Raw genomic sequence first — 15,703 nt, 5'->3', positions numbered from 1 at the left:
CAATTTCTGACTTTAGAACTTTCCTCTTGGTGGGTACTTTAATCTATGATAACTTCTGTGTCTATGGTACAAAAGAGTCTGCAATCTAATGAGACTGCAGGAACCAAGAGAATGGTGGAAAATATTTTAATATGAATAAAACTTTTAACGATGTGATACAATGGTTCGTCTCAAACTTTATCATCTATCAGAATCCTCTGGAGGGCTTGTTCATGTGCAGATGGCCAGGTGCCGCTCACAGACACTCTGATTGAGTTGGTCTGGGGTGGAGCCCAGGAATTTGCATGTCTAAGTTCTCAGGTGATGCTGGTAATGTTATATCAGGAATGACATTGTCAGAACCACTGCATAGACGACGTGTGTGTGTACACATACACATACGAATATATATACATATGTATATATGTGCATAAAGATACATGCAAATATATAGGCACACACACATACAGATAAATACATGAAAGTGAAGTGAAAGTGTTAGCCGTTCAGCTGTGCCTGACTCTTTGCGACCCTAAGGACTGTAGCCCAGAACCGCTGATTTGCAATAGCTTAGAGTTCTGTTTCAGAGAAGGCAATGGCACCCCACTCCAGTACTCTTGCCTGGAAAATCCCATGGACGGAGGAGCCTGGTAGGCTGCAGTCCATGGGGTCGCTAGGAGTTAGACACGACTGAGCGACTTCACTTTCACTTTTCACTTTCATGCATTGGAGAAGGAAATGGCAACCCACTCCAGTGTTCTTGCCTGGAGAATCCCAGGGACAGGGGAGCCTGGTGGGCTGCTGTCTATGGGGTTGCACAGAGTTGGACACAACTGAAGCGACTTAGCAGTAGCAGCAGCAGAGTTCTGTTTTTGGCCAAAATGTAGAATTTGTCTCAATTTTAAGAAAAAGGTATACCTGTGGTACATTCTGCATTTCTACTAGAATTTACAAGGTGTGAAAAATCATGTGAGTTTTAAAGGTGTGAATAAGATATTATCTTAAAGTCTCTCCTAAGTATACTCTTGAAAGGCATAAGTCAAGACAGCCTTGGTGAACTGAGATTACATCTGTTGGTGGTTATGGATGGTCCCCAATACTCACACTGATCGTCTTTCACATATTGGGGTATGCTTCCAAAAGAATTCAGGCAGTTACAACGTTTTACTTTCATATCAGGATATAATGGAGATTCTCCTTGTCTTAGGGGCAAATATAATTAATCCTTCTAATGATATATTAATAAATATGAAGGAAATGTATGAGGAAAAAACATTGCTGTAACTAAGATAATTAATACAAAATTATTATGGACCTACTACATTTAGGTAAATATGGTAGGGGCTTTATGTATATTATCTTAAAATGTGATTCCTTGGTAACAAAATACTTTTTATTAGTGGAAACACGATAAATCTGTGTTTATTTTATAGTCTCACTGAAAATGGAATAAACAGCAGTGCATCATTGCCAACAGTGATGTTTTTACAGTACTTACGTCCACTTGGTTCTATTAAATATGATTTTCTTATATGTCAATATCTTGCCATTATTCTTTATAGCTTGGTGGGCAATTCACTTCTTAACACATTTTGTTTACCTTCACAATCTTGATGAGTGTCTTCAGTTGGTAAATATGAAGCTGAAGGTCTAATCTATCAGCCAGCCACACACAGATGACTTTCATGGAGCTGCTGTACCATTGCTGCAAAGAAGGATGGGGGCGGAAGGCAGGAGAACAAAACAAGGAAACAACCTCTGCAGTATCCATTTAACAGATTTGGTAATGAGGGGGTAATGAAACACTCCAAAATGACCACAGATCAGCACTTGAAGTCAATAATGCTATAATTTCCTGTTAACAGAATTGTATGTTTTGCTAGAAAATCTGCTAAGTTGACCCGGGCTGTTCTTTATATGAATTAACATTACAGTCTTTCAGCTGCAACATATTCATGGGAAACAGTATTTTTGCATTTGCAGCCTAGCAGCCTGCTTTGTAATTTATAGGTAACAATGGGTACTAAATACATAATATGGGAGTGAATGGACTGCCAAGCAGCAGGAAAAAAATGGGTGAATTATTTTCAAAGGGAAATTTCCCATTAATCTGTAGGTTATGTAAAAATCAGTAGATGCCATAATGCATGTAGGCAACACCTAGAAGCAGCATTTTAAAGGAGGGATGGCAAAAAACATCCACAGTTTACTAACCTCTAATCCCCCAAAACACCTTTATCTATTACTGGTTGTTAAGTATTTGCCAAGATGGCATAAAGCCACCTAAAATAAAGATTTCAGATCTTAGAAAGGAATGTTATCAGGATGGAATTCTTGTGTCTTATAATAATTATGAAAACACATGTCAGTTGACCAAATTATAAAAGAAAACAATCTGTTTCATTTTGCAAGTGTTTTCGGAGGGTTCATGTTTTCTGTTTATGAAAACTCTCTTGAGGGGAAAACTGAAATTCTCCTCTAATGTACTTTATTGCTCCTATATAATGTCTTTGAGTATTGTAAAAAGAAATTTTGTTCCCATTTTCAAGAAAAGGCAATCTGCCGTCAGTGATGACATTTTAAGGGAATTGGTACTCATATGCCAGAGCCAGGTTTAGGTAATACTGTAAGAAAATAATGCTATTCATTCAGATAATGTGAGAAATATCAACGTCCATGCAGCATTTAGGAAGTGACAAAAGAGTTTTTGAGAGAGAAGGGATTTTGTGCCTTGCTGGAATATACAAAAACAGTGACACCACAGATCACAAATGCATGTGCGTATGTTGTTAGGTATTCAAACAGAAAAAAGTCTTTATATTTCTTCCACAATAAAGCGGTAAATTCAAATTTCTAAAAGAAATCTCAAGTGATGTAAGTCTGAAATTCACCTGGACTTGCATTTTATAACATGTTCTAACAAAATTTAGTGTAAGGAATGGTAGTTTAAGCCTAATGTAAAAATGAATTGGTTTAAGATTTCATCAGACTTATTTCTATTAATTGGTAGGTATACTGGACACACATGCATAAAATGAGATAAGCTATTTGAAAATGAATAATTGATCTATTGAATACTGTGATAGTAAATGGATGAATGACCATTCCAGTTTTTAAACTGTGAGATGGGCTAAGGATTTTTTAAAAAATGTTTTTCATGTACCCAATTTTGCTTTTTCCTAATGATTACTTTCCTAACTTTCAGAATGTGTAAAGGTATCAGATACAAGTTTTATAAAACAAGATAAGCCTAAATTCTTTAAAAATAAACTAATAAATTCAGTACTTCAGCTGACATATTAAATCTTAATAGATTAGTATCTGATATTTAAATCTTCTATTTTCTTATTTTAAATGATAGCCTCAACTTCTTAAGTTCTATTTTAATGCAAGCAAACACTCACAGGTATTGATGATATTGAATATGAGTATACTGAAGTAACATAAAACCCTTACCTCGACTCCTCTCTCCAAGTACCTTGAAAGCTAAAATGTAGCCGAAATGGTTATGACTCTTAAATTATAGTGCTTCTTCAAGAGGTAATTTAGTTGGGGGACAAATATGATATATTGTACTAAGTTTATAACATACGCAATAATCTGGCTGTTAGACTATAAAGTTACTATATATGTGGTAGGTTGTATGAATTTGAGATAAATGAAAATACTTTCTTAAAATTACTCCTTATGCATCTTATGTTCTTAAAAAATCCACAGATAATTTAAAATTAATGTAACTTCATTTTTCTATTACATGTGAATGATACTTATGATTAAGTGATAATTGAAAGGACATCTAATATAACACAGAAACTTATTATTAATATAACTTCTGTAACACAATGCCAAAATTGTAATTTTAAAGAATAATTTGGAAATCAAATATCTAAAGTTAACTATAAAATCAGAGAAAAAGAATTAATGTTAATAAAATGCTTAAGCCACTTTATCATCATCTTGCTTTAAAGGCAAACAAATTATTCTACAAGGAACATTCTATAAGGGAAATTATTTCATCCACTAATCATGTATAATTTTAATTCCCAAGTCAAAGCATTTTGAAGAACTTCAGAGAAAGCAAGCAAGTGAAGAAAAATAAGCAGCTTAACTTAGAGTTTATGGTGTTATGAAGAATAAGCTAACAAACCAAAAAAAAAACCTCACTAGGACTGCTTCTTTCTTGTATATGCTGAAACACACACACACACACCAAAAAAATAAAACCACCAAACAAAACAGATGTCAGTAGCATTTCCCTATTTCTGGAGCTGGAATAGAAATGTTCTTCTTTTGGGTGGAGGATGGTAGGTCCCATTTTTTTCATTTTGAGAAAAAATTCAAAAAATTCAAAATAAGTTAGCTTCATTCCCCTCAGCCACCCACCCGCTCTACCGAAGCAAACCAATCCCCCAAAACAAAGAAAAAAAATTTGAAAGGGGTGAATGTGCAGTGAAGTGTGACTGTTAGCAAATGTGCTTTCAGTTTGGAAAAGTTAATTTTATAAAGCAAGTTGGTTGACTATTCACTTTTCCCTTCAGGGGATGACAACGAAGGGGCGCTGGAGCTTGCACTCAAGTCATGGGTATGGCATTACTGCTTATTCTCTGCTTGGTCTACTTAGGAATAAAGCAGTAAGTGTATATTCTGCACTCTTTTTTTCTTTTTCCTCCATCAATCCATGCCAGCAGCCTACCACTTTAACAAAAAATATGTGTGTTTTTTTTTCTTTTTGTGGTTCATTCAACTCCTGTAAGGGCATGCATTACTCACTTCATTTTCTTGAGATATCTCTTTTAAAGCAAAAATAAAAGAAAAGGAAAGGCTAGGGTTGACTCTGTGAGACCCCTGTATTTATTCACACTTATTGTGCATGACTGTAGACTGGTAAATCATATTAGCGGCCCGTCTCCCCATCAAGCTGCTACTTGCTTTCCAGCCCTGGGAAGGTTCAACAAATCAACAGGAGCACGGAAAACAGAACATCAGTCTAATCTAGTGTTTAAGGTGAAGTTTTCAAACCCAATCTAAGAAGATCTTTAGAGCAAGCAACAAGCTGAAGGGCTCAGAAGGTGGTATTGACAATGAAAGAGTGTTGAAATATTGAGAAGCGCAGCACTTGTGCATTTTTAATAACAAGAGGGTCAACAAGGACACAGCTCCCTTAGTGCCAGGAGTTGCCACTGACTATGGAAATTGCCACACCAGGGCTATAAACGCTTGCAGTTCATCAGCTTTCTTAAACAGTTCATCAGCTTTCTTAAACACCCTGAACCCCCTCAGTGGACCTTTAGTCTTGAATTAACAAACCAAAGCAATGAAAGAGGGTGCATTCTGAATGGCTGGCATTGATCCCCAACTGTGTCAGCACTGCTACAGGCCCTGAAAAACTCTCTCCATTGTCAATAGAAATTGACAAACCTCGTCTCCTAAATAGTGCAGCTGAGCCGGGCGGGATCCACGCAGCTGTAAAGGGCGCTGCTCTTGGGGCCGGGGAGCACTAACAATGGAACAAGCATGAGCTCTTTGTCAGTCCCAGACTCGGCAATTTTCTAACAAGGATTAAAGTTGTTTCTCGGCAGTGCTGGTTGAAAAGAGATTTAGCAACACACCGTGCTTTCTTCATGCAAGTTAAAGAGAAGTAGTTAAGGAATTTCATTATTCCCTTGACTAGTGGAAATACAAAACAAATATATTAAATATGCACGGCTCCCTTTTCTGCCTAATTTATAACATTTGGAGGCAAGGGATTCAATGCAATACAACACTGCTTGCCTGGAAACAAGCACTCTATCTTTATTTTGGAAGTTTTATGTATTTTTCTTTTTAAGAAAGTCCAGCCGCTTGCCACCTGGAATGAGGTCTCAATACATACTAATGCACAATGTCTTCAGACCCTCTGGGGCTGATATTCCTAAATCTGAATCACAGGACCCCATAGGGTCTATGTATTACCGCGGCTTCGAGCAAATCATTTGTCATAATGCGGCTTCTGATGATGATGGCTGGGTAAAAATAACTGCTTTGCTGGGGAACAAATCTGTGATCTATTTTCTGCTCAAGTGTTTAGCTTTTTTATTGATTATGAATTGGTACAACTAGTTGATATATTTTCATTCTTCTCCAGCTAGTCTCATCTCAATAGGTGAACAACAGAAAAAAAAAAAAAACCATAAAAAACCCACAACCAATACTTTTAGTGCCCCCAGATATGGAATGGCTAAATTTCCACAGTATGTATGTATTTCTTCATTTATTTCAAGAGAAGCTGTCTGTTTTTATTACAGTCAAGTCACTGTGTTGAAATGAAATACCATCTAGAAAATCTCATCTGAGGAAGTATGTACCTCTTAAATGTCAAGATGAATCGAATAAAAGAACAAATAACAGTTTTGAAAAGGTGAAGGTTTTGAAAAATCTGATAAATATAAAGCATCCTTTAAGATCATGTTGCGGCTTTAGAGGGCTACAAAATATTTAGAAAAGTGAATACACTTTCACCAGTACATTAAAAAGTAAATATAAATGCTTCTTTATACATGGAGTGTTCCTTTGGTCCACAGTACATCTGTTTGACATAATTAAATTTGTGGTCACTCACTTCTCATTTCTTAACACTAAAATGTACTTTTGATGTAATAATTCCATCCTTCCCCCCACTACTCAAGGCATTCCCCAGAAACAATTATATTTGATTCTACAAAACAGATCCTCAAAACACAGCATTTTAAAAGTTCTAAAGTGTGGATTTTTTGTTGGTTTGGAATAGGATTAGGGCTATATTTAAGGAAAACTGAAACCAGTCTATTACGTTTAGAATACAGGAAGTGTTCAACCCAATCTACCTCTGTCAACCAGCTGGACCCAGAGGCATGCAGGAGGACTCAGAAGCCGAGGGCTGGTCGTGAACACACCAGAGAAGGACATCATCAACCCAGAAGCTTCGGGGGCTGAGTACCCAGGAGCCGTGTGAGGCTACCATTCACTGGACTGAGCCTCTTGCTTTCTGTATGCCTCAGTTTTCTCATCTGGCATATGAAGGGCAGCCGAGATGAATCTAGCTTTACAATAAGATTCTTATACTCTCCAGAAATACTTTGAGATTAGATTTGACTATCAAAGGAAAGGGCGTGATTAGAAACAATATAGCTTTTGATTCTCCTAAAAATGAACTGAAGAGAAAAGCCAAATTGTCTTTTTTTTTAAAATGCTGCTTAAATATAGCTTTGTTCATCCAAATATGCAAGTCTAGAATTATAGATGTTTCTATTAGATGTTATTTCGTTTTTAATTTATTCATTTTGGCCTTTTAATGAAGAATAGATATTCTATAAAAATGAAACAATAAAGTATAAAGAAGAATAAATGGAATTTATTAAGAACTGTGAGGCATTATTACTATGATTTTATATTAATAATGCTACCTATATTATATATTATATAATAATAATCTGACTATAAAAGTATCTGGTTTTTTTTTTAATACCTCCATGGGAAGTTCAAGTGCATCAGTTCAATTTTCATTTGATTCTTATACCAACCGTGATGAGATGGTTCTTATTTTCATTTTGCATGGAAACTGAGCTCACAGAGGTAGAAAACTGAGTTTAGATTAAATAATTTACTTGTTTAAGTTTATATAAGTGGCAGGGTTAAGATTCATCTTATATCTATGCTCCAAAGTCTGTGCTCATGACTACTAGGTTATTCCATTTCCTTCTACGAAACAGTCTGTTTCATCAAGGAAGTCTCTGATTTTTTCAGAACAGTTTGGTATTTGTAGCAGACAACTAAGAAAATGGCTCTATCATTCCTGGTGCTCCCTCATGGTTATAATGCAGGATTACGAAATAATATAGGAGAAGCTTATTGTTCCAAAGAAGTCCATCACATTTTCTTACAAGTTAATGTAATCTATATTTCCAAAGGTATTTGTACACCTGACAATGTAATTACACAATATAATAAATTTTTTGAAGAACCAGACTGCCTTAGGATAACTAACCAACTGGTTCTTGTGCTATGCATTTCCCACATGTTTTCTCCTTAAGTGCCATATACTCTAATGCTTATAAAGTGCCATATACTCTAAAACTTAGAGATGCTGAGAAAATCTTTTTTCACTGCAACAAAACAAAGCAATGTGGAAAGAAGATCCTAGTTCATTCATGAAGGGATTCGATCTATATGTACAGTTTTCTTATTTTTTTATTTTTAAAATACAGAACATAGAAGAACTTGATTCATGCTTTTTCCCCTTCTGTGTTCAATAAACTCACTTTTAGGGCGATTTTCATTTTTATAGTTCTATGAGGAAGACTGCAAAGCAGAGTTCATGAGCACTATGGTGTCTGTTAAGCAGGAGAAAGTGTAAGAAGTGCTAACGTGGGACGTTTGGCATATAGTCGGTACCTAATAAATGCTTGTTGAATGATGAAACATTTTTCCTACTCTTGAAGTTCAGTACTTTTTTCCATTCTTTTTTAAAATGCATGAATGTAATAACTAAGATGCTTCCAGATGCATTCAATCCTCTTCAATCATGAAACAGGGTAAGTTATATAATAGGGTAAGTTCCAGAAACTGGGGGTTGCACAAGCTTTTTTCCACTCATCTCTATTTTATTAACTCCAAATTTCCTTTCTCCCAAAATATCCTGAAAGTAATATTACTAAACTAGCCTATCTATCCTCACACTTCACAAAGAGCATTAAAATCAATACTATTCTTCATTATTCGTTATCATCAAGCAGGCAAGTGCCTTTGTAAATTTATTCTGCGGGTCTCTTCCTGGTGCTAAAACGACCAGGGATTACAAAGTGAAAATTTCAGATTATCAGTTGTTTCCCCCTCCCCTACTTAATGACAAATGATGGAATGCATACTGGTTGGGCTAATCTTTTGACTAATCAATGGTTTGGCTGAACACAGTGGTCAACCCAGTTACAACAGTATGTGTACTAGTTTGGGATGCAGACATAGACTGTGAATGATTTATTTGGGCATAAGACCTGTTCACTTGGTTCAGTGACTCATTTTGAGTACTATATATAAAAGTTTGGTCAATATTGCATTTAAATCAATAATGTAGGATCTGGATAAAAATAAATTAGACTCCTGCAGTTTCTATTGAATGGTACAAGTTTGAGATAAAACCTCAGTCTGAGAATGAATGGTTAGCCAGTCTTTTTGCTTCAGTTTCCTTATTAAAAATAGGGAATAATTATTCCAAAGGTCCTTTTCCAGAGTGTTGTAGGGACAGAAGTAAACAGTTATCCCTCTGTTTCTGACTCATGGTGCACTCTCACAGGAAATGAGTGATCTGCTGGTCTGGTAGATACTGGGTTTCTCTATATCTACAAGTTTTGGGTAAGTCAATCCCTCTCTTGGGACTTTTATCCCCACGTACATTTCATTGGCCAGATTCATGACATTGAAGACTCTGGTCAACCATCATTTTTTCTATGAAGCCAACACTATCTCTTACCAGGTAGAATTAGAAGCTCCCGTATTTTCTGCCTCTAAATCTCTGTACATGTGTCTGTAGAAATACTGCACAATGTGCTCTATATCTGCCTCAATAGGATGTGAGTATCCATAAGGCAGAAACCGAGTCTTTTGCTTAATATCTCTAGCCCTTAGCAGAATGTCCAGCACATAACATGTGTTACACGTTTTTTGAGGGACTGAATGCTTTTAAAATATTTGGAGATACAAACTGTCGTGCATATAATAGTGGCAGGGCAGCTTTTCAATAGACAAAGGATAATATCAGAGCCAGAGGAACTGCTGACTTGAATGAAACATTTCATTAATAGCAGAATAATTTAATGAATGCTAAAGTTGCAGGCATCACCAAAAAGTAAACAACTGCAATTGGCTAATGAAATTTAACACACGACTAAAACAGAACTGAAAATGTGACAGTCTAATTTCATTGTAGGTGATGAACTAAGTAAAGGAGAAAGTACTGTAAACTAATGAACCCCCCCACGCCTAGGTACATATAAGAGTATCCACATATAGGAAATCAACACTTCACTGGAAGAACTGATGCTGAAGCTCCAACAATTTGGCCACCTGATATGAAGAGCCAACTCATTGGAAAAGACCCTGCTGCTGGGAAAGATTGACGGCAGGAGGAGAGGGAGACGAAAGAGGATGAGACGGTTGCATGGCATCACTGACTCAATGGACATGAGTTTGAGAAAACTCCAGGAGGTAGTGAAGGACAGGGAAGTCTGGAGTGCTGCAGTTCATGGGATCGCAAAGAGTCAGACACAACTTAGCAACTGAAAGACAACAACACAACATATACATTCTTACACACAAAGATATGATGACATTATATGTGCTCAGAGGTTGATGTGCTCAGCTCCAGACTGGTTTTTCAGAGTCTGTCATGCATGCAGCGAACAACCTTTCTGGCATATGCTCAGGGGTATTAGTAGCTGTTCATGGAGGGTATCAAAGGCTGTGGGGCTACCTAGTGTGGAGCATCAATGCTGCCTTGTGAGTTTTCACCAATAAAGGACATGTCCCGGGTGCCTTCAGTGCTTGCTGGTCTTGTGAGAGGTGTATAAAAAAGGCAGAGAACCACCATGCTGTGGCACTGTGACTCAGACTTGAGTCTGAGTGAACATGAAGGGCCCTCCTGGGAGGTGGCAGAAGCCTGGTTTTTCAGCAGAGAACCTCTGCAGGGTAGAGAGGGAGAGCGTGCCCTTGTTGCACTGTCATGGCATTTGATATTGCAAGCTCTAGGCCTAGGTACAACTGTTGAATCAGCTCTACATCCTGGCAGGTTTCCAATCATCCACTTGCAACAGAGAGAAATAAAAACAAGTCAAAGATACTCACTATTTATTTGAAAGCTTTCTCAATTTTAATTCTCCACAGTATACTATTTGAAAAAAAAAAAAAAGCCAACAATGTCTATTCAGTAGCTGAAAATGTGAAACATTTTAATGTAGAAGTTAACTTTTTCAAAAGACCATTTGACCATAAGAATGTAAGTTCCCTTATTAGAGCAGGAACTTGGTCTATCTTACCTAACACTGTATTCTCAGCCTCTAGCAGTGTGTGGCTTTGAGAAAGTAAACACTAGTTGTATGACAAAATAATAAAAGGGATTTTGATTTCCTACTTTAATTAGAATCCTACCGAGTCATTGTGACAGAGATACTCAACGATGTGGGACAAAACCAATGCCTAACCTTTTAAATTTTTTTGGCTGTGGAGCATGTGGGATGTTCAATCCCTAACCAAGGACTGAACCTGTGCCATTTGCATTGCAAGTGTGGAGTCTTAACCACTGGACCACCAGGGAAATCTCAATGCTTAACCTTTCAGTCTCAATATTTACCACCATTTCTTACACATCCCAATTGAAAGGTCAATTGGATTTGTTTTCTAGATCATATATACCCAAAACATCAAATGGATGAACATTTGACATTAATAAACATACATTTTATGTGTATAATATAGACAGTAACTAAGAAGAAAGGAAAGGAAAATGAAGTCGCTCAGTTGTGTTCGACTCTTTGCGACCCCATGGACTGTAACCTACCAGGCTTCTCAGTTCATGGGATTTTCCAGGCAAGAGTACTGGAGTGGGTTGCCATTTCCTTCTCCAGGGGATCTTCCTGATCCAAGGATCGAACCCAGGTCTCCCACGTTGCAGGCAGACACTTTACCATCTAAGCCACCAGGAAAGCCAGAACTAAGGGGAAAGTCAACAAGAAATGTGGCGAGTATATGGAGCTAATTTATGAGGATCAGTAGAGCAAGTATGGGAAAAATTTCCATGAGAATGTATAAATAGGAATGTGTACAGCCACATTCAAATACTATATCCTATTTCTGGCAAATAGAAGGGGAAACAATGGAAAGTAACAGACTTTATTTTGTTGGGCTCCAAAATCACTGCAGATGGTGACTATAGATGTGAAATTAAAAGACACTTGCTCCTTGGGAGAAAAGATATGACAAACATAGACAGTATATTAAAAAGCAGAGATATCACTTTACTGACAAAGGCCTGTCTAGTCAAAGCTATGGTTTTTCCAGCAGTCATGTATGGATGTGAGTTGGACCATAAAGAAGGCTGAGCGCCAAAGAACTGATGCTTTTGAACTGTGTGTTGAAGAAGACTCTGGAGAGTCCCCTGGACTGCAAGGAGATCAAACCAGTCACTTCTAAAGGAAATCAGTTCTGAATATTCATTGGAAGGACTGATGCTGAAGCTGAAGCTCCAATACTTAGGCCACCTGATGCAAAGAACTGACTCACTGGAAAAGACCCTGCTGCTGGGAAAGGTTGAAGGCAGGAGGAGAAGGGGGTGGCAGAAGACGCAATGGTTGGATGGCATCACGGACTTGATGGACATGAGTTTGAGTAAGCTTCTGGGAGACGGTGAAGGACAGGGAAGCCTGTGGTGCTATAGTCCATGGGGTCGCAAAGAGTCAGACACGACTTAGTGACTGAACAACAACAACGAATTCCTGACTCTCAAAGCCTAAGCATGACACAGAGCATTTTGAGAAGCTTCAAAGGACAGCCCCCCAAAGATTAAAGGGCTAGAAAAGGGGCCTATGATGAGAAGTAGAGCAAACAGGGACTATTTATCCTGGAGTAGACAAAGATGACAGGTGTCTTACTAACATTCTTCATATATAGGAAGGATTATTCCCTAGAGATGCTGGCTACCTGCTTTTTGTTCTCCACTGAAAAGAAAAGGGGAAATGGGCTTAAAAACAGCATGAAAAATGTAGGTGAGGTAAGGATTAGAACTTGCTTTATTTCAAATAAAACATTTTGCCCATTTTAAGAGAGTGAAATATAGATGGTGTCTTATGTAGGGCTGGGCTGAGATCAAGAAATTGAGGGCTCTTGAGTTTAGGTAAGTACCTGTGAAAATTGTTTATATAGTTTCCTTTCAAGAAGTTTAACAAACACCCCGTTTTGCCACAATGATGTTGGTTTACTACAACAGCTGCTTCCTGACACAGAATGTGTTTCTAGTTGGACTTAGTCAATGGTGGCATTCTGGCCGCCACTCCTGTGCTCACTTGTGAATGGCACCAACCGTGTAGGTAAGGCTGCAGGGGAGGCTTGCAGAGGGCATGTTTGATGGAGGAGATCAAAAAGCAACCACAGAAAATGGCTTTAAAGCCATGTGTCATTTGCTTATGAAGTTGGGTTTGAAGATAAGGAGAATGGTAGCCATCGTTTTTATGAAAACATCACACTGGCCAACTGATGGAGATGGCTAGTCTCAGGGGAGCCCTGGGTAGTTTCATTAATAAGTCACTGGTAGCCAGCTGCAGTGCAAGCATGCAAAGCCACCGAGGGAAAGCCAGGCTCTGTGTGGAGAAGCAAGAGTTTCCAGACCATCATCCATGTGAAAGCAGCAAGCAATCAATACTGAATAACTTTTGAACTGCTCAACATGTTGCTTGTAATTATTTCAACTATCTTTGATAAAATCAGGAGTGGGAATATTCTGATTTCTTCCATGACTATTAAGTTACTGTCACTGGCTTGGGTGAATGAAAGCAAATACACATTTATGCATTTGATGTTTAGAAAAATTTCTTGAGGAAAATGCAAGTTTTGACATCTTCCATTCATCAGAGAGAGTTTTACCATAGTGAAGTGATTTTAAGTGATCAACCCCAATTTTTTTTTCTCCTGTTCAAGCAAAAACCTCAGATCAGTTCACAAGTGAGTTTTTTTTTTTTTTTTTTTAAATTCTGAGCACAATTAAAGGTGAGTTAAGGCTCTGGTGGAAATCTAAAGAGCATCAGCAAATCTGAGCACTGCTCAGCTTTTGAATTGCTTTCCTACTTCTTAGTTCTTTTAAATGGTTTTCTATGGCAGGAACATTTTTCTTAATTAGTCACAGCTAATTAGTGTTCTGGCATAGACAAGTAATCAGAAATGTCAGAGCTGCAAGGCTACATCTCCCTAATCCTTTGATAATAATTTAGCCTCCTGGGAGGGCCCCAAGCTGCGGTAAGTAGTGACTGACAATAAGGCAAAATTAGGTGGGCAGCAGACCATTAGGATAGAAAAATAAAAAGCACTACCCAATCCCGCTGAGCACCATCAGGCAACTAACTGCACTGCCAGATGAGGTGCCTGTTTAAGCCTGTGTTGTTAATTAGCCTGATTCTACCAGACCTGCCACATATGTCCAGGTGCCTCATGCAAAGATGTGTATTTCTGGGTATGTGCCAAATGACAATTGTGTCCCGTGATCACATTTCAAGAATCTAAGGGAGAAGTCCACATATTTCTTGAAGATTCTTTTGAATTATCAAAGAAATAAGATCAACCGGCTATAATACATTTTTTTTTCTCATGGAGTTTCTTTTAGGCAATTAGGCACGCTGAGCTCAGGTTTCTTAGGTCTTCATTCACCAACAGCTTAGATTCAAATAAGGGCCTTTGGCCGTGAGGAGCTGCGTCTGGACTTGCCAAAGTCATTCTGGCATACACTGTACATCTAAAGTAGATTCTTTCATAAATTCTTACACTTACAAATGATAACTCAACAATAAAATAAAGATGATTAACTAAAATGAATGAGTTGCAATTCGAGAGCAGAGGTTTTGAAGAGAAATAAACTTTGGGGCGGGGGGAGGAGAAGCAGGTAAGGAGCAAGGTTTGTATGTCATTTGCTGAAACAGACGTGACCATATACAGAACAAGTGTTGACTACAACTGTCTTAAAAGAGGTCAAACAACTTCTATGTGAGTACAAATACTGTGGATAAAATAAAGTGGGAACAAATACATATAATTACATTAAAAAACACCCCCTGGAAAACAGTATATTAAAGCTGCTAAATAAGAAATTGTTAAAATGTAGGAGAGGCGACATGAACATGGATAAGAAACAGTCAAGCTTCTGATCTACCTTTAGTGCATAACGTGACCCCAGGGTACATGACATAACAGTGGGTAGAAATAAATGATCTTGGTCTCAAGTACATCACTGAGCTTACATCATTCATCTTTTCTAGTGATGGAAAAGCAAAATAATGGTTAGGACATGAGAGTGACAGTAACGTTTGATTTTGATTGTTGATAGGAAAATCATGGATGGGTCCAAGTTAATGTTTTATATTTGACTTCTTTTTACATAGAGACAACACTGAAGAGAAAATACTCTGTAATCAGAATCTATACTGATTTAGTGGTTCCCCGCCTTTTTGGCACCAGGGACTGGTTTCGTGGAAGACAATTTTTCTATGGACTGGGTTGGGGGGTACGGTTTTGGAATGATTCAAGAGGATTACATTTATTGTAACCTGTATTTCCATTATTATCACATCAGCTCCACCTCAGATCAGCAGGCATTAGATCCCTGAGGTTGGGGACCCTTGGATATAACAACTTGTTTGTCACTTGAAAGTGAAATAACATTGAAAATAGGAAAACTGTTATTTTAAAATCGACAGTCATATATAAGCAAATGTATCTATAATATTATGGAATTATAAGAAATGCAAGAAGGCAAAGAAGCTTTCTGAATGGGTCTTACTGGGTTCCAGCCTTTGTTTGTAATGTGGCTAATTATACACATAAAGAAATTCATCCAAGGAATATGACTGAAAGAGTAGACAGTCAGTTCTAAATATATTCTACTATCTATTAATAGCAGCCATTCTTACTCATGTTCTGTGGATTTCAAGTATTTCTGGAAAACCAATGAAATTAA

The 15,703-nt window shown here is 37.5% G+C and overlaps 1 protein-coding gene across 19 annotated transcripts in view; it reads right to left on the bottom strand.

Moving 5' to 3' along the window:
* The window catches only part of CADPS2 (calcium dependent secretion activator 2), a 569,431-nt gene that overhangs the window by 5,007 nt on the left and 548,721 nt on the right, over nucleotides 1-15,703 (bottom strand). For all 19 annotated transcript variants that reach the window (XM_018046978.1, XM_013963420.2, XM_013963421.2 and 16 more), the window contains one exon: nucleotides 1,580-1,684. In XM_018046978.1, coding sequence (XP_017902467.1) covers nucleotides 1,580-1,684 — 105 coding nt within the window. The remainder of the gene's footprint in view (nucleotides 1-1,579; nucleotides 1,685-15,703) is intronic.

This window comes from Capra hircus, chromosome 4, assembly GCF_001704415.2.
Source record: "Capra hircus breed San Clemente chromosome 4, ASM170441v1, whole genome shotgun sequence".
Taxonomy (NCBI): Eukaryota; Metazoa; Chordata; class Mammalia; order Artiodactyla; family Bovidae; genus Capra; species Capra hircus.
This window is presented reverse-complemented; position numbering and strand designations above follow the sequence as displayed.